This window comes from Chiloscyllium punctatum, chromosome 33 (assembly GCF_047496795.1).
Source record: "Chiloscyllium punctatum isolate Juve2018m chromosome 33, sChiPun1.3, whole genome shotgun sequence".
NCBI lineage: Eukaryota > Metazoa > Chordata > Chondrichthyes > Orectolobiformes > Hemiscylliidae > Chiloscyllium > Chiloscyllium punctatum.
This window is the reverse complement of record NC_092771.1, coordinates 11,392,163-11,417,097: the sequence shown is the minus strand read 5'-3', so window position 1 is coordinate 11,417,097 and position 24,935 is coordinate 11,392,163. Positions and strand designations below refer to the sequence as shown.

General features: G+C 43.3%; 1 protein-coding gene across 4 annotated transcripts in view; it reads left to right on the top strand.

Annotated features, from left to right (window-relative positions):
* stra6 (signaling receptor and transporter of retinol STRA6) overlaps positions 1-24,935 on the top strand; it is a 55,861-nt gene that overhangs the window by 6,465 nt on the left and 24,461 nt on the right. For 3 of the 4 annotated variants that reach the window (XM_072552981.1, XM_072552978.1, XM_072552980.1), the window contains 10 exons: positions 6,708-6,902; positions 7,006-7,069; positions 8,885-8,970; positions 12,770-12,906; positions 13,915-14,081; positions 18,569-18,694; positions 19,752-19,819; positions 21,146-21,222; positions 22,713-22,774; positions 24,560-24,722. In XM_072552981.1, coding sequence (XP_072409082.1) covers positions 6,799-6,902; positions 7,006-7,069; positions 8,885-8,970; positions 12,770-12,906; positions 13,915-14,081; positions 18,569-18,694; positions 19,752-19,819; positions 21,146-21,222; positions 22,713-22,774; positions 24,560-24,722 — 1,054 coding nt within the window. In that variant the 5' untranslated portion in view covers positions 6,708-6,798. Of the gene's footprint in view, positions 1-6,689; positions 6,903-7,005; positions 7,070-8,884; positions 8,971-12,769; positions 12,907-13,914; positions 14,082-18,568; positions 18,695-19,751; positions 19,820-21,145; positions 21,223-22,712; positions 22,775-24,559; positions 24,723-24,935 lie in introns of all 4 variants that reach the window. The other variant, XM_072552979.1, reaches the window with a different exon arrangement.

Sequence of the window (24,935 nt, the reverse complement as noted above, 5' to 3'; positions counted from 1 at the left end):
GTGTTGGTTGGGGGCTTCCTAATGACCCTCCAATTTGAGATTCTGCTTACTGTCCCTCGATTGGGTGGCAAGTCTACCCTCCTGGCCAATTTGTAGAATGTTTCTTCTTAGTGACTGTTCGCCACACAGTGTAGGGTTGTGACCCCTGTTTGAACCCAGCATTGGAATGTCGTCAAGTGAGGGGGAGTTAGCCTTGAACTGGCACCCTTCTAACCTCGAGGAGAGAGTGGTAACACTGGGCTGATCAGATAAGGAGCAGCATAAATCAGATGCCTGTAAGAAGGAGACATCAGCAGCCATAATGTCCTAGAGGATTTAAGATTTGGAAATGCTGGTGTTGGACTGGAGTGTACAAGGTTAAAAATCACACAACACCAGGTTATAGTCAAACTGGTTTAATTGGAAGCACACTAGCTTTCGGAGCGACGCTCCTTCATTAGGTGATAGTAGAGGGCTCGATTGTAACAGAATTTATAGCAAAAATTTACAGTGTGATGTAACTGAAATTATACATTGAAAAATTGATTGTCTGTTAAGCCTTTCATCTGTTAGAATACAGTGATAGTTTCACTTCCTTCATGTGTAAATCACAAAACCTCTTTTTAAAAGTTGCATTCTCGGGTTAGCTGTTAACAATGGTAACAGCTAGACAATATGTTGAAGGTGTTAGCCCCCTGTGTTCTCTCTCTATGCCATGATGTTTAGATTGTGATCTCACTTTTTAGATTAGAATCAGAGTTTTACAAAAATTCATGCAGTTTTTGAGCAAAGTACAATGTAACTCTGCAAGTACAAATTCACCCCACAAAATATGTGTGCATGTGGGTCTTTGTCTGTGTGTGTCTGTCTGTCTGGGGTGGGGGTTGTGATTGTGAGAAAGTGTGTGCGTGTGTAGTAAGTGCAGTGTGTCTTAAGTCTGTGAGGGGGTGCATGTGTGTGTGTGGGGGTCTGTGTGCGCCTGTGTTCGTGTGTATGTGAGTGTGTGTGTGTTTAGGAATATCTGTGTGCGTGTGTGTTTAGGAGTGTCTTTGTGTATGTATAGTGCAATGGTGATCACCTGTAATGTGACATGAACCCAAGGTCCCGGTTGATGCCCTCCCTATGGGTACCGAACTTAGCTATCAGTCTCTGCTCGGCCACTTTCCTCTGCGGCCTGTCCCGAAGTCCACCTTGGAGGATGGTCACCCGAAAGTCCGAGGCTGAATGTCCTGGACCACTGAAGTGTTCCCCAACTGGGAGGGAACCCTCCTGTCTGTTGATTGTTGTGCGGTGCCCATTCATCCTTTGCCGTAGCCTTTGCTCGGTTTCCCCAATGTACCATGCCTCCGGGCATCCTTGCCCGCAACGTATAAGATAGACAACATTGGCTGAGTCACATGAGTACCTGCCATGTACAAGGTGGGAGGTATCCCCACGCGTAATGGTGGTATCTATGTCCATAATCTGACATGTCTTGCAGCGTCCACCGTGACAGGGTTGTATGGAGTTGTCCTGAGAGCCGGGCAGTTTGCTACGAACAATGATCTGTTTGAGGTTTGGCGGTTGTTTTAAAGGCAAGTATTGGAGGTGTGGGGAAGGTCTTGGTGAGATGCTCATCCTCATTGATAATGTGTTGCAGGTCACGAAGAATATGGCGTAGTTTTTCAGCTCCTGGGAAAGGCTTAACAGACAATCAATTTTTCAATGTATAATTTCAGTTACATCACACTGTAAATTTTTCCTATAAATTCTGTGTGTTAGGATTGAGCCCTCCACTATCACCTGATGAAGGAGCATTGCTTCGAAAGCTAGGGTGCTTCCAATTAAACCTGTTTGGCTATAACCTGGTGTCGTGTGATTTTTAACTTTAGAGGATTTAAGCCAGTGTTGTGCAGTACATTAGCCACATGTGGGTAATGGGTAAACCAGATGTGTCTGACTGACCAATGAGTAGAAAATGAGTAATAGATGGCTGTTGAGCATCTGATATTTATGTTCTTATATTCACAGTCTATGAACTTCAACCAGTTTGTGAGCATGTTGATAAAATGGAAAGCAGTGCTGGGTCACTGTTGGTTGATGTGAATCCCTTGCTTACTGAATCAGTAGATATAATTGACACAACGTCCAGGTGCAGTGTAAGTTCAACCTGGATTTTGAGCACCCAAAATGCTTTGTACTGAAGTTTCATGGGATTATAGTTGAATCCATGCCTGTGGCCATTACATAATTACACTAATTATGTTCCTTGGGATTTAAAAGCTTAAGGGGCAATTTGATCAGCATTTCTAAATTATGAAGGGGAACGGTATCAGGTACGCTGCAAGAAACCATTCCTTCTGGTTGGAACGTCCACAATTGGAGAATATCTAAAAATTAGCCCCAGACTTGGATGGATTGGAACTAGGAGCACATTCTCCGTGAGATGGGAGCTGGGAACTCTCTTCTGGAAATACCAATTATTGCCGGATGAGTTCACTTTAAAACTGAGATCTGATAAAGTTTTTGATAACTAAGTATGGTAAGCAACAGGAGACAAAGTTGAGTACATAGTGTTATGAACCAAACCAAACCCCTTCACAAAATGTTAAAAAGGTAGCCTAAGCTCTAACTTTTTCTTATTTTAAAAGCAGATGTGAAGTGCCATGTTCCAGATGCAATGCAACTGATCAAACTACTCAGTGTTAAGCAAAATACAATTTATTTCCTGATTGAGCTGATGAAGGGCTTATGCCTGAAACACCGACTCTCCTGCTCCTCGATGCTGTCTGACTTGCTGTGCTTTTCCACCGCGACACTTTTTACCTCAGCAATTTATTTAAGCATTACAGTTTAAAAGACAAACAAAACAATTTAGGATAACTTAGCTATTAAAAAAATGTAATAATAGATGCAGTACCTATTACTAATTAACTGTTCCAATACAGTAACATCCCATAAACACAGCCCTTGATAAAAAGGCAAATTCAGACACAGATTCTTACATGCAGTTCTCCAATCCAGGAGGGAAAAAACTCATTGAGAAAATTCAGTGGAAGTAGCAGCCAGAAGTTATTCACTGAAGCTTCCAACTCTGAGATCCCAAAGGCTTCTGCTTGGAAAAGGCTGACAACACCAAGGCTGCTTCCATTATTCCAACTTTCAAAAACATCCCCAAGACCTCTCCAAATTGTTTACTTTCTTAGAGACAACTCTGTACTTCTGCCTTACAACCTCTCTTTCTTAAAAAAAAGGGCAAAATAACCTCTTAAGGTGATAGGATTGTCACATGGGAGTGAGGTCCCAGAATGGCCTCATGGAATGGCGGCATGAGAAGTCAACTCCAGTCACTAGGTTGTATTGCAAAACACTGCTTTGGAACAGGGTTCTCGTAACTGCGGGGGCGGGGAAGCATTAGCTGAAATTTCAGGATCCCAACTGCCAGTGTGTTTCTAAGTTTTTTTTTTAATAAGAGCTGCTCCACATCAAAAATGCTGTCTGGTGAACTGTATTGTAGACATTTTATTTATTATTGACTCCTGGGTTGGAAGTTGGATGTGGAGCTTCTAGCCCAGGAGTAGGGACATAGAGAAAGAAGGCCTTGTAACTCAAAATTGTTAGGAGAAATAAGTTGAGATGAGGACACATTTTTTAAAAAAAACAGAATGTGAACTCTTGTGGTGCATGGAACTAAATCATGACAAGAGTCAATGCGTCGTAACACATCCAAAACAGTTGATTAGGGGGAAAAAGAATTGAACAACTGAACTGAAGTGTGGGGACTGTTCAATGGGTTTATGACCTTGCTTGCAGTGCAGAGGAGTCCAGGTTCTGCATGATTAGTCCATTAGTTACAGCTGACACGGCAGAACAGCAAACATTTGGCTGTGACCCTTTGCTAATTGTTAGGGTTAAGCTTTAGAGAGAGAGAGGAAAATACACTCCAACTTCTTTGATCATCAGAGATGGTAGTAATGAAAACTTCATGGGTGACACAGTCTGTGTTTTAACAATTTTCCCAAGAGTACTTATTATTTGCATTTGAAAAGGGACAATCTAACCTGTGTCTGTGGAGACGATACTGACTGACCCATCCCTCTCTCTCCACAGGGCAAGTAATTGAGTTTGTCCCTCAGTTTGCCCTCCTTTCAGTGAGGGTGTGTAATTCAACTCTTACACAAATATTTACACAAGGTTCTGGAATGTCCTCTTCAAACTCTCAACCTTGTGCCATTTATCTCCAGTGACAAGATATTTATTGTTTGAGTCCTTCAGGAAACAGAATCTTGTGTAAAAACTACTCCTGCTTGTCTTCAAAGCCTTTTGTTTATGCAGCACCTTTGTTGGCCCCCAAATTGTGCCAAAACATTTTAAAGTCATCTTCGAGGCGTGACAGCTATGGGTTAATCTGCTTTTGATGATGTTGAGTTTTCAGGATAAAATAGACATCCAAAGCTATCCTACCAGTATCCCTGTCCAATACTGTCTACTGGAGTTTAATTCAGGTTCCATCATGAATCCTTTTGGGGCCATTTCACCTTCATCCCTCCATACTGCATTGGAATGGCAGCTGGGGTTTCTGTGCTCAAGTCTCCTGGGTAGCTGGGTAAGTACATGAGTGAGAAATAAGTCTGAGGATGGAAGAGGCTGGAAGGTGTCTCATGTGGAGGGCAACTGTTGGAATTGGTCAGTTGAGTTGAATAGCTTGTGTTGTAGCTGTTATTTAGGAAGGTGTGTAAATTTGTTGATCTTTAATTCCTCATGGTTAAATCATAGGAACATAGGACCAGGATAAAGCCATTTGGCCCACTGAGCCCATTCTGTCATAAATCACATCATGGTTGATCTACATTGACACCATTTACTTGCACCATCTTCATCTCTCCAGATCTCTTTGAAAATCTATTAATCTCTGTCGTAAATATATTCAATGTCTGGGTCTCCACGTCTGTATGGGCTGGAGTATTCACTACATTCCGAGTGAAGAGATCTCCCCCTGCCCCCCTCCGCCACCACCTCTGCCTTATTCCCAGATGATGTCTTCTGGTTCTAGGTACCCCAGCCAATAGAAGCATCCTTCCTGCATTAACCCAGTGGAACCCAGTAAATAATTTCATCTGAAGACTACAAAATAATACTCGTAGAAGCATCTCTTTCCCCTTGTGAACAGCCAATTTAATGTTCTACCAAAAGTCAGGATGGGAAGTGATGGTCCAATGATAAATTAACTGGACTGTTAAGCCAGAGACCCAGGTCATGTTCTGGGGACCTGGCTTTGAATCCTGCTACCGCAGATGGTGGAATTTGAATTCAATTTTGTTAAAAAATGGAATAAAGAATCTAATGATTAATCCAATCCAGAAAAACTCAACTGATTCACTAATGTCCTTTATGAATGGAAGCTTCCATCCTTACCTGGTTTCGTCTACATGTGACTCCAGACCCACAGTAATGTGGTTGACTCTTAACTGCCCTCTGGGCAATTAGGGATGGGCAATAAATATTACCTAGCCAGAGACATCCACATCCCATGAATGAAGTGAAAGAAGCGGTAATTCTGAATGCGATGTCCCATTGTCTTTTTTTTTAGAAAAGAATAATCCTTGATCTCACCTTGTGTTACTGTCATTCCAGATCACAGACAACTGGAAATTTCCAGCTCTCTCCAGGCATTTTCCTATTTATTCAGAATTTTAAAAAACTTCCTCGTTTTGTATTCTTCTTCTCATACTGACACCGATAGCTGAATTAACGGGCAAGTTAGCAACCTGGAGCTATGTTACCAACTCTGCACTTGCATCATGACATCCCCTGCACATCACCCAAGTACTGTATAATGTTAATGTTAAGTACCAACAGTAACGAACAAAGTTGATTTCATATCAGGTCCTCCATGACCTTGGGGTATCCTGTAGTGCTGCACAGCCAATGTGAAGCTTTGTCACTTACAAAAAAGGAAGGAACATGTCTGGAAAATTATACACAGCATGCTCCCGAACATGGTTCTGCTGATCAAACATGAAGATCGTCTTACGCAATATGTTGAGGCAGCCTTCAATTGGCTGTCTGCCCATGACTAGATGTGAAAGGTGATTGATCGCTAAGAATTCTTCCTTTTTCTTCCCTTGGTGTGAGTGGCTTGTGTTTCCTTCTCCATTTATTATAATGACATCCGAGGACACAAATTTAATCTCCTGCTCATCTAATTAAATACCTCAAAACTCTGATCGACCACTTCCTCCATTAAACAGAGAGTGAATGTGACTCTAAATATGGCAGTCAGTGACTCAGGGTCATTTTGCCAGATGTCACAAACATTGCAAATACAATTGAGCTAGTATATTTCAGCATTTTGGTTTTATTGTCATGAAGTTAATTCTGCATTTGTGATCATTGTAATTTTGGCGTAATATATGATTACTGGTCTTGGAAGCCATTCTCTAAAGTATCTCCTTACTGTAAAATCTTTTGAATCTAATTGCTTTAAATGGAACAAACTCCCCTTGTTATATTCACAAGACGGGTCATGTTGAGTGTATTATAGCATTTTGTGTGTCTACATGAAACCATTGATCCTGCAATAGATAGGTTTGGCAATAAAGCTGACTGGCTATTTAACTGTATGTGCTCCCAGTGTGAAGGTGGACCTGGAGGTGTTAAACAAAACTTGTAAGAGAAGGAGAGAGAGAGAGAGAGAGCCATTTGTCAAGGGGAGCTTTTGTACTTGACAGCTTTGGTCATTAATCCAGATCAGTCGTGCAAGGCACCACAGGACAACAGACTAAGGATCTGAACAACTTGTGCATCGGCTTGTTGACCAAGTGAGATACAGTGCAAAGAATGGATTTCAGGAATGATTCTTCGGACCTTGACGAGCCCGATTTCCTGGAGTACTCGGACTGGTACATTGACGATCGTTTGGATCCCACCACCCCTCCTGCTGAGTATGTTTTTCATTTTGACTCTGTTCTTAATTTCAGTTTATTTTTCCTTTAACTGTGACAAGTACTTATCACTATTTATTTATTTATTTGTTTTGTTCTGTAGTGTAACGTCCTGTGATCCCACTATCCCTGTTGAGTTGTATCATATGTGTGCCGCAGGAGTGTCTGTAAGTTTTACCTCTCTTTACTCCATTCGGCTCTTACTGTGTGCTTTATAGCAAATGTCTTTGATTCTCGAGTCAACTTTTCCCATTCCAAGTGAGACAGATAAGCAAACAAGAAGCATCGAGTCATTTCAATGTTTTAAAAGAAAAGGTTTGGTCAACTTCTGTCAGTTTTGGGGCAATTGTTTTGACATGCGTTGCAAGATTTTAAGCTTCATTGCTTCTGACTCTCTTGGTGCAGCACTGAGGAACTGCTGCAATGCCAGAGGTGCCATCTCCAAAGACCATGGGTGCACTGGTAATTCAGAGATCCAGGATAATACATTGGGGTCATGGGTTCAAATCCTAGCAAAGCAGCTAGTGGAATTTAAATTAAGTTGATGCAGTCTTGAATATAAGATTACTCTCCATCACATAGTCGCTACTATCATCAATTGACATTTTTAAAAATATCTGGTTCACCAGTGTCCTTACCTACATGTAACTCCTGACCCACAACAATGTGGTTGACTCTTAACTTCCCTCTAAATTCACTTGCATTGAAGGAAATGAGGATGTATAAATTCTGGCCTCGTCAACAGTGACAATATTCCATGAAGGAATGCTGTCACATCCTGGGATCCCTAGTTATGAAAAGAGGTGTTTTTTTTTTAAAGAACAGCAAGTCTTATGTTTCCAGTCCTCAGAAAGGGTTTCACCATGAACAGCAGAGATTGAAAGTCTCTCGCTGATTTTCTTTCTCCCCATTTGCAACCTGTTTGATTTGAAATTTAAAATTGGTGAGGGATGTTTGGAGTGCAGGACCCGTCGCTGAGGTGGGAATATTAAACAGGACTATGTTCAGATTAACCCACACTATCACCAGGGGAAGAGGCTTCAAATTAGCAACTGAGGGGAAACTGATGCTGAAATGAATTACCTTGTTTGAGAAAGTGGCATGGGATCTGATTGTTAACTAATCTGGATTATTTCTGATGGATATGGGGGTGGGGAAGAGGAGTGTTGGTGGTGGAAGGGGAGGCTAGGACTCCTTGTCCTTCTAGGACTTAAAAAAAAGATTTACAAGGATGTCACCGAGACTGGAAATTTTGAGCTCTAGGGAAAGGCTACTTTCTCTGGAACATCGGAGGCTCAGGGGTGACCTTATAAAGGTTTATAAAATCATGGGGAACATAGATAAATTGAATAGCAAAGTCTTTTCCTTAGGGTAGGGGAATCCAAAACTAGAGGGCACAGGCGAGAGGGAAAAACATCTAAAAGGGACCTAAGGGGCAACTCTTTTGCTCAGAGGGTGGTGCATGTATGGAATGAGCTGCCAGAGGAAGTGGTGGAGGCTGGTACAATTACAGCATTTAAAAGGCATCTGGATGGGTATATGAATAGGAAGGGTTCAGAGGTCTATAGGCCAAGCAAATGGTTTAGTTTCGAAAACCTGATCAGCATGGAAGAGTTGGGCCGAAGGGCCTGATTCAGTGTTGTATGACTCTGGCTAGGAGGCATTGTTTTCAAAATTTGAGCCAGGCTGGATTTAGGGAATACCTTTTCACATGAAGGAAAAGACTGCAATTTGCAACCACCTTGTGCAGACTGCAAGCAAAGTTGTGATGTTTGATAAATTTTGGTTTACCATCGAACTTTGGGGATGTTATGGAAAGGCCCTTTTTGGTTGCAGATCGGTCATTATCTCATTGAATGGATGTTGGAACAGGCCTGTTGCCATATTTTGACTGTTTGTTTGAATGATCTGTTCCTGCATGAGACCCTTCAGCCGGGGTCTAGGTGCTCCATCAGGGACTGAGAATCCTTGTTTTCTTTCAGCTTGTTGTGCTGGTGTTCCTGTCCTTCTTTGTCAAGCGGAGCCGACTGTGCAGGACCTGCTGCAGTGGAGCGCCTGGTCTGTTGCAGTTAAGTGTCTGCTGGCATTCCGGTCCCCCGGGGTCAGTGTTTGAACCCTGAGTGAACTCGACTTCAGGCTTCCTCAGGTCAAACATTTGCAGTAAATACGTCACTGTGTTAAGTGTGCTGGGCATTCAGTACTGAGAGATCTCCCACTTTGCAATGTTTATCCCAGTGTCTTTCAGTCTGGGTTTTTCTGCTGTCAACCTCATCCACCAGCTGAGGTTACTATGGAGATCACCTTCTGGGTTACGAGGCAGCCTCAACCTTGTTTGCGTCTGGCCTGATTTGAAACTCATTCATGCTTTTTAATCTTTTTTTCTCTCCTCCGAGTTCACTATAAGCTGGAACAGTGCAGGCTGCTCTGGTTTACCTCCCTCTGAGACAAAATGAAGTGATGTATTCATAAATAAATAACTCTAATAACGGGTCTGCTAGCTCAGTTGGCTAGACAGCTGGCTTGTAACGCCAAAGCTGTGGGTTCAATTCCTGCAGCAGCAGCTGAGGTGACCATAACAGCAGTTCCGCCTTCTCAGCCTGGAACCTCACCTGACCTGTGGTGACCCTCGTGTTAAACCACCCAGCTCCCTCTGAGAGCTGTCCTACAGTCTGCTAGGACTGTGGCGAGTTTACCTTGACTTAATTTTGAAACGATTTGCAGCCACTGCTTATACAGTACCTCCCCAAGACTTTGTGAGCTGCACCTGACAATAATGTAACACCGAGCCACAGGAGGAGCGGTAGGCAGAGACACAGTTACTGTCCAGGTCTGTGACCTTTCCTCAGAACACTCTGTTTCTCCTGGAGCGCTGTCTGCTCTGCTGAGTATTTTGTGTTTATTGTTTTATTACAACCAAAAGAGCAGAGACGTGCAATGGCTGTTTCTTCCTCTAGAAATCAGCTTTCCCGATGGTATGTTCTGGAGTGTTTCAGTTTTGGGAAGGGTGACAGAATGAGATAATGTGACAGTTCTAATGTTAAACAAACAGTCCTGAAGCAGCACACCAGCTCCCAGCTCCCCTCTCAGCAAATGGACATTGAAGGCAGCAGAACCTCTCCCCTTAAATGTTAACTTTCAGAGAGTACAAAAGCAACTGGTCAGATGGATTTCGACCAATCCCAAACCAGTTAATGAAGCAGGATTGATTCTTGTGGATCTGTTCAAGGTGAATTGCACTCCACTTCACCCCCAGATTCAGTTGGGCACCTGGATTAACAGAAATATTTAAATCTAGGGGGAAGCAATTTCTGCTTCACAACAGTACAAAACTTGGTGGTCTATTATTATAGGAAGTATCCCTATTATAAAGTCATACAGCACAGAAACAGCCCCTTTGGTCCAACCAGTCCATGTTGACCATAATCCCAAACTAAACTAGTCCCACCTGCCTGTGCCTGGACCATATCCCTCCAAACATTTCCTAATCATGAACTTATCCAAGTGTCTGTTTAAATGTTGTAACCGTACCCACATCCACCACTTTGGAAGCTCATTCCACACCCGAACCACCCTCTGTGTGAAAAATGTTGCCCCTCGTGCCTTTTCAAAATTTTCTCCTCTTATCTTAAAAAAAAATGCCCTCTCATCTTGAAGTCCCCATCATAGGGAAAAGACAGCTGCCATTCACCTTGTCTGTCACTGTCATGATTTTATAAATCTCCACAAGATCACCTCTCAACTTCCTACGCTCCAGTGGAAAAAGTCCCAGCCTCTCCTAATAACACAAACCCTCCATACAAATCTTCTCAAAAATGACGGCCTCATTCCTGCCAACATCCTGGCAAATCTTTTCTGAACCCTGTCCAGCTTAATATCTTTCCTATAACGGGGCAGTCAGAACTGGACCCAGTACTCCAGAAGAGGTCTCACCAATGTCCTATACAATCTCAACATAACTCCGATACCCAAAGGTCTGAACAATGCACATCCTTTGAACAAAAGATTAGAATAAATTTATTTTCTTTCTTCCTCTGTGCTTCCATGAAATGTCCTGTCTCTCCATTGATGTTTCAGCCTGAGGGAGGGCTCATTAAAATGGGATTTGAAATCTCTCCGAGAGGTTCCATGGAAAAAAAAGGCTAATCCCCACTTTCAGTGTGTGATTCTGCAGTGATGACTACAGCCAAACCTTACTTAAGCGTTTCTACTGTTTGAGTGGCTGCATGGGTGTTTATTCCTCTGTCACTGCCCCTAGTATTTAAGTCTCTCGGGAACCTCATGGATTTTATTTAAAGCCACGTTTCCAATTTGCAATGGGGTTAAATTCAGCTGTTGATCCAGGTTCCCAACTGAATCTGGGAGTAAAGTGGAATGGGATTCACTGGGAACAGATCCACAAGGATCAATCCAGTTTTGTAAGCTGGTTTGGGATTGGTTGAAACTGGGTGGCACAGTGACTCAGTAGTTAAGCATTGCTGCCTCACAGCGCCAGGAACCCAGGTTCGATTCCAGCCTCTGACTCCCCAGCCTGTGGGGAGTTTGCACATTCTCCCTGTGTCTGCGTGGGTATCCTCCAGGTGTTCCGGTTTCCTCCCACAATCCAGAGATGTGCAGGTTAGGTGGATTGGCCATGCTAAATTGCCCGCAGTGTTCAGAAATGTGCAGGGATAGAGTAGGGGGGTGCATCTGAGTGGGATGTGGTTTGGTGTAGATCTGATGAGCTGCTTCCACACTGTAGGGATTCTATCATGCTGTGTTAAAGGTATTATATGGATTTAGAATGATTTAAGAATAGATCACTTCATTTCCCTCCCTCCTATAACCACCCTCCATTTACACCTCCCTACCAACAACCTTCCTCTTCCTTTTCTCTTATGTACTAATTACCACAGAATCATTCTTTACTGAAGAAACCCCTCAGCCCATCAAGTCAATACTACCACAACTACGCTCATTCGACACTTGGCCAGCTTTCCTGGCAATGAATGTTATGACACTTCAAGTGCCCATCCAATAATGTTTTAAAGGTTATGTGATTACCTCCCTCCCACCCTCTGGGTGAAATTTGTTTTCTTCAAATTCCCCTCTAAACCTCCCTTCCGTTCACCTTTAAAAGTGTGCCACTTTTTGTAACCGCGAGACCAGAAGGGTATGGGAGCAGAATGAGGCCATTCAGCCCATCTTGGCGAAAGTGAGGACTGCAGATGCTGGAGGTTAGAGTCAAGATTAGAGTGGTGCTGGAAAAGCACAGCAGGTCAGGTAGCATCCGAGGAGCAGGAAAATTGACGTTTCGGGCAGGTGGCAGGTGAAGGGCTCTGGCCCGAGATGTCGATTTGCCTGCTCCTCGGATGCTGCCTGACCTGCTGTGCATTTCCAGCCCCACATTCAGCCCATTTGGTCTACTCCACCATTCGATCGTGGCTGATATGTTTCTCAACCTCATTCTCCTGCCTTCTCCCCATAACGTTTGGGTTATATTCAAGAGCCTATTTACCTATTCCTTAAAGACACTGGGTGACTTGGCCTCCAAATTCCTCTGGGACAATGAGTTCTTCCAATTCACTGGCCTCTGGCTGGAGGAATTCCTCCTCATCTCAGTTCAAAAGGGTTATCTCTTCGCTCTGAGATGGTACCTCTAGTCCCGGGCTCTCCTACTGGGGTTGGAATGTCTTCTGCATGTCCACTCAATCCAGGCCTCTCAGAATACTAACCCTTTGACTAAGGGGAACAGCTGCTCTCTGTCACACGTTATCCCATGAGTTTAAAAAACATTGACCCTGGAAGTTTAATGCAGCTCAAAGCCACTTTAAGGAACGCATTTTCTCTGTCGTTTTATTTTAATTTGGACAAATGCTGTGTATTTACAGCCCTGTTGGGTTCCTCGAGCATGACTACCACAGAGGGATTGCTGCTGCCGTGTTCGGAGTGCTCTTCTGTTCCTTGTGTGTGGTCGTCATTGATGACAACCCTTTCCCCTTTATAGAGTCCTCAAAAGGCACCAAAGGTAAATGGACAAAATTGCTTTTAGAAACTCCTTTGGAGGGGGTCAGAAGAAAGGATTTAAAAATACTTGAGTTCATTTGCATCGTTATTTTATTAAAACTTTTTCTGTGTTTGTTTTGGGAATGTTCCCATCACTAAATCCTCTAATGTCAATATCTTGGGGGTGGGGGGGGGTTACCATTGACCGGAACTCAACTGGATTTGCCACATAAACACAGCGGCTACAAAAGCAGATCAGAGGATAGGAACACTGCAGCAAGTAACTTACTTCAGGACTCCCCAGGGCATACAAGGTACAATTCAAGAGTGGGATGGAATACTCTCCACTTGCCTGAATGGGTACAGCTCCAGAAACACTCAACAAGCTTGACACCATCCAGGACAAAGCAGCCCACTTGATTGGCACCACATCCACAGGCACCCACTCCTTCCACCACCAGCACCCAGTAGAAGCAGTGCGTACTATCTGCCCTGCAACAATTCACCAAAGATCCTTACTTTGGCACCTTTCAAACCCATGACCACTTCCATCTAGAAAGTTAACAGCAGCAGATACACGGGAACACCTCCTGCAGGTTCCTCTCTCAGCCACTCGCCATCCTGACTTCGAGAAATAATGCTGTTCTTTCATTGTCACTGCGTCAAAATACTGGAATTCCCTCCCGAAGGACGTTGTGGGTCTTAACCGACAGCATGTGGACTGCTGCGATTCAAGAAGGCAGGGGGTGGTGTATCCATGTATCTGCTGTCCTTCTAGATGGAAGTGATCGTGAGTCATGTGATACAAACTAAACCTTAACAAGCACACTGGATAATTTGTGATCTCTATTATGGCAAAGTGCTTTATGTCAACACTAAATGCTTTTGGACTATATTTTTTCCTTATGTAAATGTTTTTAAAAAGAAAAATCAAAAATGTGATATTTACAAGTAGATGGAATTTGCATCTATTATGTATTTTGCAAACAATTGTGTTGCTAACTTGTAACTGTTTGTTTTTTCTCTAAAGAATACTGGAAGATTACTGCCCTGCTTTATTATCCAGCTCTGTACTATCCCCTACTTGCTTGTGCAACGGTCAAGACCAAATTGGGTTACTTTCTTGGCAGCCTCCTGTCCTGGCTACACTTTAGCATTCTCCTCTGTCAGAAAGTTCAATGCCCTTTGTCATCCAAGGTAATGATTTACTTTGTTTTCTGTTTATGCAACCGTCTTAAGTTTTAATCAGAGATTTGCTCTCCTTCCAATTACTGTTCTGACAGAGTTACTATTGTTGCAATGTGAAACGATTGGTAGAATCGCAGTACAATGATCTTTTTCTCTCCTTATCTGGCAGGGGGGTGGGGAGCAATTTCTTCTACTCCTGAATGCTGGGAACTAAGAGGAAATCTCTCCCAATCCGCTTTTGCCCTGATTGCAAAACAAAATTGTCTCTCCGATATTAGCAGTCTGAACGCAACAAGAGCTTGTCTCTATGACCTAAAATTAATTTAGTCTTGAAGCCCCTTTTATTGTTTGTGACGTCAATTGTGAGTGCTATATTCCACGAGGTTTTGTCGTCTGATTTTGCTACTGGCCTATCCCCACAATCACTGTGATTGGTTACCCAACACTGTCATCCTATTGGTGCCTAGCCATGTTTTTCATTATCCAATTGGATGGTAATTGTCTCCATTACTTTAATTATTAATAGTGTCCATAGACAGGAAGATAAATTTACTTTTAAGATTCCTTTATTTTTCTCCAGTGGTATTGGTAACAAATCTAGCCTCCTTTTTACTAAAGGAAGAATATATTAGCTGTAGAAAGTGGTCCACCAGTTTGATCCCTGGCCTGGTGGGACGATCGTATGCGGAGAAATTGAGGAGACACTTCTTCAGAAGAGTCATGTCAGATTCAAAATGTTGATGCTGTAACTCTCTGCACAAATGCCGCCAGACCTGCTGAGCTTCTCTAGCATTTTTATGAGTTTGTTTGAGGAGGCAGGGCCTGTTGTTCTCTGGAGTCATAGAGATGTACAGCGTGGAAACAGACCCTTTGGCCCAACACGTCTATGCTGACTAGATATCTAGGCCCATTTGCCAGCATTTGACCCATATTCCTCTCAACCCTTCCTCTACAGAAGGCTGTGGAGGCCAGGTTATTGAATATAGTATATATGGAGATAGATAGGTTCTTGATTGTCAAGAGGATCAAGATCATGGGGAAAAAGCAAGAGCCGTGATTGAGTCTGCTCCGCCAATCAATGAGCTGAATAGCCTAATTTCTGCTCCTATGTCTTATGGTCTTATTCACGTACCCATCCAGATGCCTTTTATATGCTGTAACTGGTAGCTCATTTTGTACATGCACCACCCTATGCACAGAAAAGTTGCCCCTCAGGTCCTTTTAAAGTCCTTTCCCTCTCACCTTAAACATTTGCCCTCTCATTTTGGACTCCTCTACCCTCGGAAACTAGTTTGGCCATTTACCATGTCTACACCTCCCATGATTTTATATTTTTTATACGGTCACTCCTCAGCCTCCAATGTTCTAGGGAAAATAGCCCCAGCCTATACAGCCTCTCCCTATAGCACAAACCCTCCAAGCCTGGCAACATCCTTGTAAATCTTTTCTGAACCCTTTCAATCTTGCTTGCAGCAGGGAGACTTGAATTGCACATAATATTCTACAAGTGGCCTAACCAATATCCTGTACAGCCACAGCATGACCTCCCAACTCCTATACTCAATGCACTGACTAATGAAGGCAAGCATACCGAACCCCTTCTTCACTACACTGAGCGCCTCAGACTCCAATTTCAAGGAACTATGAACCTGCACCCCCAGCGTCTCTGTTTGGTAGTATTCTCCATGATGTCAGTATTAAGTGTATAAGTCCTGTCCTGATTGCCCTACCAAAATGAATGGAATAATGAGAGGTAATATCATTGAAATCCTGATGAAGGAGCAGTGCTCTGAAAGCTACTGCTTCCAAATAAACCTGTTGGACTATAACTTGGTGTTGTGTGATTTTTAACTTTTGTACACCCCAGTCCAACACCGGCATCTCCAAATCTTGCAGAAATCAACAGGTTAATTGCAGGAGGGTTGTCTCCCTTAGCTAGGGTGTCTACAACCAGGGGCACAGTCTCGGAATAAGGGCCAGTTAGATTGAAGGTGAAAGGAATTTATTCACTGAGAGGGCGATAAATCTCGGAATTCTCTACCTCAGAAGCTCAGTTACTGAATGTGGTCAAGACAGCGATCAATAGCTTTCTAACTATTCAAGTTATCAAGGTAAAAGAAGATTTTGCAGGAAAACAGCATTGAGATAGAAGATCAGATACAATCAGGCTAGAGGGGCCAAATGGCCTACTGTTGCTCCCCTTCCCTAATTTCCATGTGCCTGTGTCCTGGAGCCTTGGCAATTAGGCTTTCTTGCAAGAGGATAGGGCAGAGGAAATGACCTGGGAGTTGCAGTGGGAGATGGTGCTCGTTGATTTCGCTGCTCGTTGGATGCTGCCTGAACTGCTGTGTTCTTCCAGCACCACTAATCCAGTAATTACGCTTTCTGTCAACCCCCACTTGATGACCTAGTTTGTTACTGTAAGATGGTCAGTGTTCCTGCTTAGTCAGTTTACTGGGGAGGCAATGGCCTAATGATGTTATTGCTATAGACTGTTAATCCAGAAATACAGCTTATGTTCTGAGGGCCTAGGTTCAAATCCCACAATGGCAGATGGAGGAATTTGAGTTCAATAAAATATGGTGGGAATTAAGAAACTTCTATCGTCCATGAATCCATTGTCAGGAAAAGCCTACCTGGCAGACTAATGTCCTTCAGGGAGGGAAATCTGCCATCTTCGCCCGATCTGGCTTACCTGTAACTCCAGACCCACGGGTTAACTCTGAAATGGCCTGGCAAACACTCCAGTTCCAGGGCAGCCAGGGATGGTCAATAAATGCTGGCCAACCAACAACACCCAGATCCCTCAAGTGAATAAAAACAAAAGAGTTAAAATATTAGAGTTGTGCTTTCCTTTTTATTCCAGTGCTGTGCTTATCCCAAAGCTAGCCATCCCACGTGCTTTTCCTTCATCCTTTAAAACTTTGGCCAGTCCATACGATGCAAGACTGAAATATATTGTCCTCCCTTTCTAAGAGTTGCTGTATTGTCTCTCCAAGTTCTGGAGCTGAAACCCTTAGTCAGGCCTGGCTCTATCCTCGCTGTGTTCGGACCTAAGCCTCCACAAGCTGTTTGTTTAATGACGGAGACTAAGTTTGTCAGTAGATGGGCAGGAAAGTGGAGGAGATGAGCCATGATATTTTTAAATGCCAGAGCAGGGGCTGAATGGCCTACTTCTACTCCTAATGTGGATGTTAGTAGGAAACCTGATGTTCTTAATTCCTCCCTGTGAATATACGAGCAGGAGTAGGCCGTTTGGCCCGATGAGCCTATGACCTGAAGACATCTGTTCTCCCACCAACGGTGCAACTTCCCCTTGTCAGTGATAACAGTTAGAACTGACATGACCTTTGCCATGGTTAGATATCCTGGACCTTCCATTATTAGAATGTTGAATGGACTCTCAAGCCTCAAATAATGCTGATTTTGCTAATGTTGATCTCCCCGAGCGCACAAGTTGTGGAATATAACCTGCACATATCTCTAAGGTTTTTTTTCCCTGATCTGTACACTCTCTTGCTTACTATGAACTGCCTGTACTACTCATAAACAAAGATTTCACTGTACTTCGGTGCACGTGACAATCGATCAATCAACTCGAGCTTGTTATTGAGCAGAAATCGGAACAGGTGCAAATTTGTTCCTTTGTTCCTCCTTTGTTCTTCTGTTTTTGTCCCGAATTAAAGAGACTGACCCAAAACATAATGATCCTTCAGTATTTACAGGGTCATTCTGACGTTGACTACACTTCCAAAGTTCTAAATTGGCTATAAAGCCCTTTGAAACATCCTGAGGTGGTGAATGATGCTATTAAATGCCGGGTTTTTCTGCTTTGTCCCTTTGGCTGCAAGGTAGGTAATAAACTGAAGCAGTTCACTGGATGGGACTAGAGTGAAGGCAGAGATTCACAAAAATTGTCCTGAGGAGAGAACCAAGGATGCTGTGAGAATAAACAATGAGTGGTAAGGGTCTGGGATTCACTTCCTCGGAGGGAACTGGCAGCAGGATTAGTCCAGGTTTTCAAGTGGATCATCATCTTTTGCCACCAGAAAGTACAGGTTTTTGAGTAGAGTCCAAGTCCACACTTCTAGTGAGAGTTTTCATCCAATTACCACATTCAATAAGCTAACTCCCTCACGCTGATTGCTCGCTTCCAGTATTTGTACTCCGTTGACGTTTAAACCAGAAGGAACAATCAATAATTTACGCAAAGACCTCAGAACAGTGATCCAGTTTGACCAGTGTGTTCACTTCCAAGTATTACTGTTTTGGGATGTATTTCCCATTCCCTTGTTCCATTAGGTTTCAGACATCCCTTTGGAACATAGATTATCCGAAGAGAGAACATTTCTCATGCAGGGAGTGAGACCCAGTGAGTTGCACAGACATGACAGGCCAAATGCCCCTCTCTGTGCTATAGTCATTGTGATTCTATCATTTTCGGTTCTTAACGTCCTTCCTACTTTTTTTTTCTTAAATTTTGTTTGACTGCCCAGTTGCATGAATACTACTCACTGCTGAGAAGTCTGCCCCAGCTGTTATGCCTGGCGTTTCTAAGTCTCATTTATCCTTTGTTGCTGCTGAGAAATGGCAGGACATCACAAACTCTGCCCTTGCATCAGGTAAGTGTTTAAATTTATCTCTGGACAATGTGGGTTTCTGGTGAGGGACTTGGCAATGAGGTTAAGTACTTGAGGTGTTGGCTTTAAGGAGGTGGATTCTGGGTAAATCCAGGGAACTATTGCAGTCCTGAATAATTAAAGTTAGTCTCATTTCGAATCTTCAAGATCTACCCATAGATTATTTCCATGTGAAAGTTTTCAATAGCAGGGCTACCGCCTCAGCACATCATCTTTGGATTAGCCTGCATTACCTAGATTAATATTTACATTCCACTGTGCCAACTAGACTCGAAACAGAATCTAACCAGGAGGATGACAAAGAAAATGGAGTCCAACTATGCTGGTGGGGGAATGTTTTTCATGCAACACAAGATAAAGAAAGCAGGAGGAATGTTCTTCATGCAACACGTGATCAAGGGTGGTGTGGAAATTTTCTCGTGACATGTAATAGACATAGTTGTGGGGGGAATGTTGTTCAGGTGACACCTAATGGACAACACTGTGGGGAGAATATTTTCCATGTGACACATGATGGACATAGCTGCAGAGGGAATGTTTTTCATGTGACACTGATAGACATAGCTTGGGAGAATGTTTTTTTTTGTGTGACACTAATGGACATAACTGGAGGAGGGGGAATGTTTCTCATGTGACTTATGATAAGTATCTGCAATGGACTCCTGTAAGAGAATAAAAACCTTGATGTCATCCAGGACAACCTAGGCAGGCTGCAGATCTTTCTGATAGGAATTAAACATAGAAATGTAATATAAGAGGAGGGGTAGGCCATTCAGCCTTTCGAGCCTGCTTCATCATTTAATCTGATCATGGCTGGTCATTTAGTTCAGTGGTCCCTTACCTTCGAGCTATGTCCCCAGGTCATTGATCCCTTCACCAAGGTAAAAGGTTCCTCCCTGTTATCAGTGTTAAACTAGGATTTAATTTCTCAGAGTTAAACATTGAGTGATGGTGTTACCTGGTCCATTGTGAATGGTGGGAAGGTCTTACATCTGAACCTGTGCAGTCATTCCTCACCAAACTCTGGTTTCCCCCTCAGTGTCCGGTTGATAAATATTACACTGAGTACTTAAAGATTTTACTGAGGAAGAAACCGCGCAAAAACAGGTTAGTGAATTACTGACTATGTGGTGTGTGTGTGTGTGTGTGTGTGTGTCTGTATCTGTGTCTCTCGCTCGTAAAATCACAACTGTGTAGATAGAGGCCATTTGGCCCATTGAGTCTGCACTGATCCTTCAAAGGGCAGCCCCTCCACCCTCTCCCCAAAGCATGTATTTCCAATGACTTACCCACCTAGCCTACATATCCCTGGACATCGAGAGAATGTAATATGGTCAATCCACCTTACCTGCACATCTTTGGAATAGTATTTGACTTGGGACTAGCTCTGGTTTCTCGAGACTGTTGTCACTCTTTGGTAACTTGCCTCATTTGCAGCTGCTCTATTCCACCACTGCCTGTTGCTGCCAACTGGGAGATATCTTCACAACTGGTTCAACCCCCACACTCCTACACTTTGCAACAAGGATCACTTCCCAGTGAATGACATCTGAATATGTCTGTCTGTGTCTGTCTGCCTCTCTTTGTCCGCCAAAGAGCACTGGAACCAATTACACCATCCTGGACATCAATTTGATTAGGATCAGTTAACTCACAATGGGCATAGTGCCAGGTCTGTGCAGCTCAGTACATGGTCAACATTGACTTTCTATCCTATTGTGGAAGCCTTTTTTTTTTGTTTTAATTAACCGTAGTAAACATTGTGTTATCCGACATCTCTCCAACCAATGTTCTCTAAGAATCAGAATGTCTGACCACTCCATTCAAGCTGGTCACTTGCAGTCTTTATGGAAAAGAGCCTATTAATAATAACCAGAGATGGTTATCAGCAGAGGTCATTCTCTTGCTCTGCGTTGCAGTGATTCAGTCATTGGTCAGTTTTGGTTATTGTTCTCGATCATAGATATTTCACTCGGAGCACCTGTCGGTGAAACTGACAGTTTGAAATATCCTTTCTTTGTGAAAGATTAGTCAGATGGTTGTGGTGTCAATGTGGTCTGCAGTTGCATTGGTTTTACTGTGAATGCCTGGGTCTGGTGACTTAGCTCATTGTCTGTCTCCCTCTGTACCAGTGTGTCTGTCTCCCTCTGTACCAGTGTGTCTGTCTCCCTCTGTACCAGTGTGTCTGTCTCCCTCTCTCTCTCTCACTCGCTCTCTGGCGCGCTCTCTCTCTCTGGCGCACACACACGACACGACACACCCTATCCTGAGTGCTGTAGGTCCCAAAGTGGATTAACCTGCATGCTGCAGAACAAAGAGATCTTTACTGTATTCCAGTGGAATGGAGTTTTGTGACTTTGCGGTGGAGCTTCAAGAGCCTTGTGTGCGTTTTGTTCTCTTGTATTTTTTCACCCTGTCCCCTCTTTTTCTTAGTATCAGTACAGATCAGCCAAGCCTCTGGTCCAGGATGGAGACCTTGATACGATTGTATGTCTATTTACCAATAGAAGGTAAAGCCTTAAAGTTGTAGTTGGTGTATTGATGGTATTTTGAGAATTCCTTGCGTTACCTCGGTTCAGCTGCTCAGGTTCAATCGCTCCCAGTTCCTGCACGGTCACTGATGATGAGTATGGTCTACCCCTTTGGTTCACTGGGCCATTCAGCCAAAGAAGGAGGCCATTCAGCCTATCATTTCTGTGTGAGCTCTTTGAACAAGCCAAGCAATTAGTCCCTTCACCTTTAAATTCTACCTGCTTGTTTTCTTTTTTAAAAAAGATTATTGAGTTTCCTTTTTAAGAAATATATATCAGGTGATAAGAAGTCCCAGTGATGCTTATCTAGAAGAGAACTTTCTCAGGTTCATTTAAGCTGCCCTTTAAATTACTGACTCATCATCCAATAAAATGAATTACTCCTTTTATTTATTTACTGTCTTTATCACATTGCTAATTTATTTAAGTTTTCCCAGGCAAACTATCTTTCATGAAAAGTCCATCACTTTATGAAGGGATGCGGTAGGAATCAGAGTAGCTCCAAAGAAAGCCTAATTCTGTTAGTTTTGATAGAAGTTTTGTTTAAATTCATTCATGGGATGAGGGCAATTAAGAGTCAACCATATTTCCTCTGGCAAAAGTGAGGACTGCAGATGCTGGAAACACTCCTGATGAAGAGCTTTTGCCCGAAACGTCGATTTTCTTGCTGCTCTCATGCTGCCTGACCTGTTGTGCTTTTCCAGCACCACTCCATATTTCCTGTGTCTGGAGTCACTTGTAGTGCAAATTTCCCCTCTCTAAAGGGCACCAGTGAACCAGATGGGGTTTTCCAACAATCACAATGGATTCGTGAATCCAATAGTTTTTTTTATTGAATTCACATTCCACCAGCTGACAAGGTGAGATTTGAACCCAGGTCCCCAGAGTATTGCCTGGGTCTCTGGATTGACAGTCCAGTGATAATACCACTAGGCCGTCACCTGCCTGTAACCAACAGCCAACAACCTCACTGGCCAGTGGCTGCTCACTTCAACTCCCCTTCCCATTCCACCAAGGACATGCAAATCCTGGGCCTCCACCACTGCCAAATCCAAGCCATTGACAACTGGCGGAAGAACGCCTCATCTCCTGCCATGGGACCCTGCAACCACACATCAACACTAGTTTCCAAATCCAAATCCAATGCTGTGGGTCTGGAGTCACGTGTAGGCCAGACCAGGTGAACGTGCCAAATTGTCATCTTTAAAGGGATCAGATGGATTTTTAAGATGATGGACAATGGTTACATGGTCACCATTTTAATTCCAAATTTTATTGAGTTCCGATTTTGCCAACTGCCCTGCTGAGATTTGCATCCCATTACCTGGAGATCTGGATCACTATTCCAGAGCTATTATCACTTTGCCATCCCTTCCCCTTCCTTCCAAGCAATGTTATTGGGGAAATCAAGTGAAGGAAGTTCTTTGCCTGCTTTTTTCTTAAAACCATCCCTTTTTTTTAAAATCTAGGGTTCCGAAGTCCAACCAAACTGGTTCTGTCAATGACTGTGGCTGTCATTTCTGTCTATCAGGTAATTATTGGTTAAAAATTGGATCTTAAATTGGCGTTGCCAACTTTATGTACAGAATTTGATAATTACCTGCTGTGCATTCAGAAATTACAGATGTTGTAGCAAGTTTAAATCCGATCTCTCGAGGTCTTGTGATGCTGTGGGGAACATTGCTGTTTCTGAACCCATGAATTCTAGTTCAAGACTTGCACCATGACTTGCAAGCTAAGGAAGGTGTGTTCATAATACAGACAGGTTGCGTTTCAACTTGTAAATATTTTCATCAACACAGACTGGAAGGTGGGAAGAGGCAAGGACAGAATTCTGTCGAAACTGGGGATGGATACCTCCACCGTCACTATCCACAGCTCTGGGTGACAACATGTGGTTACAAGTGTATGTTGCTGTGCAACCTAGACTCTCTTATTTGACTACTGTGGATCAGATGGATGCCAGTCGCATGGTGTTCAATCCATGCTCCGGTTGGATCTGGGATCTGCCTCCTCATCCCTAGCCCATGTGGAGATAGAGCCTTTGGACAGACCACTTGAGGAAAAGAAATCCAGAATCATTGTTTAATTTGGTGCCACGGGAAGTGGTTACTCCAAATCAGTCCAGCACTACCCTTTTCCTCACGGTAGATGGTTTTTAACAACAATTCAGGCATATTATCACAAACCTCTGCAGCTGATGGGACTTGAGTCCAGCCCTTCTAGCGGAGAGGTATGGACATGTGGAGAACATTTGGAAAATGCCTTCCCTTCAGGAAGGAGATGCTCACTTGTTCCCAATTAATTTTGCTTGTCGGATGTTTCTCTCCAGTGGGAATTGTCACGCTAGATTTTGACCAGTCAAGTTATGTCATGGGAGGATGGTTCAGTTGGTATTGTGGCCAGCTGCGATCAAATGGACAGAAGAGCCTTCATCATTGAGAGCCATCTTTTGGCAGGGCCGCAAGAATTGGGATGGGGAGAGAATTCAGTCGTGAGTCAGACTCCGTGCCCCATTGGTGGAAGTGCTGTCTTTTAGAGGCGATGCTAAGGCCCTGTCCGTGGGCGGCACAGTAGCTCAGTGGTTAGCCCTGCTGTCTCACACAGCACAGGGTCCCAGGTTCGATTCCAGCCTCGGGAGACTGCGTGAGTTTCCCTCCGGGTGCTCTGGTTTCCTTCCACAGTCCGAAGGTGTGCAGGTTAGATGGATTGCCCATGCTAAGTTGCCCAATAGTGTTCAAGGATGTGTGGGCTAGGTGGATTAGCCATAGGAAATGTAGGGTGCTATAGGGATCGGATCGGGTTGGCTGAGACTGTGCCTGGGTGGGATCCTCTTTGGAGGGTCAGTGCAGACATGATGGGCCAAATGGCCTCTTTCCACACTGTAGAGGCTCGATGATTCTAGGTGCATTGGTCTTCAAAGGAGACAAATTGTAAATCAGTAAAATAGATTATCTGATAATTATCACTTCTCTGTTTATGGGAGCTTCCTGTGCACAAAACTAATTACAGCATTGCAACAGTGAGGTCCAACACTGGAAATGTTTTGGGATGTGGTAAATTGCATTGTATAAACACAGCTTAGTATTAAATGCAGCCATGGACTCAATATGCACTGGGTCAGTAACCACTGAATGGGTTAAGCCTGTGTGAATATTATAAAGGCTCATCTATTAATTCAAGACTATGTTTCTTTCTCTTCACATTCTTTGATCGAGCTATCCCATTTCTCACTTCTGATTTTTCTAGGTTTTATATTACTTTTGCTTTTATTGCATGTTAAATAATCCGAATCGGGTATTGCTTTCCCCTACAGTTTGCCCTTCTCCTCGTGTTGTACCTTGTCCCTGTCCTACAGAGGATGCGGGCTGGAGTCCAGGAACATGTATCCTACACACTTGAAGGCTTTGGCGTCAATCTCTCAGAAGATAGGAGTGAAGTTCTGAGTATCGTTAAATATTATATTTGGGTTGTGGAAGGTACGGATTGAGTACTTTTTCTTTGGATTTAATAATCTGGCAACAACTCAGAAATCATTTAGATTTTATAATGATCTACTATTCAGCTTGCACGTCTTTCAGAACTCCCTCCAGTTTGGATCTGACTGATTTATTACAATTGAACATTAAGGAACCAAAGACAGGGCAGCGGGATGTCTGTGCATTCTCAGAATGAGAATAGTTGCTGCACAA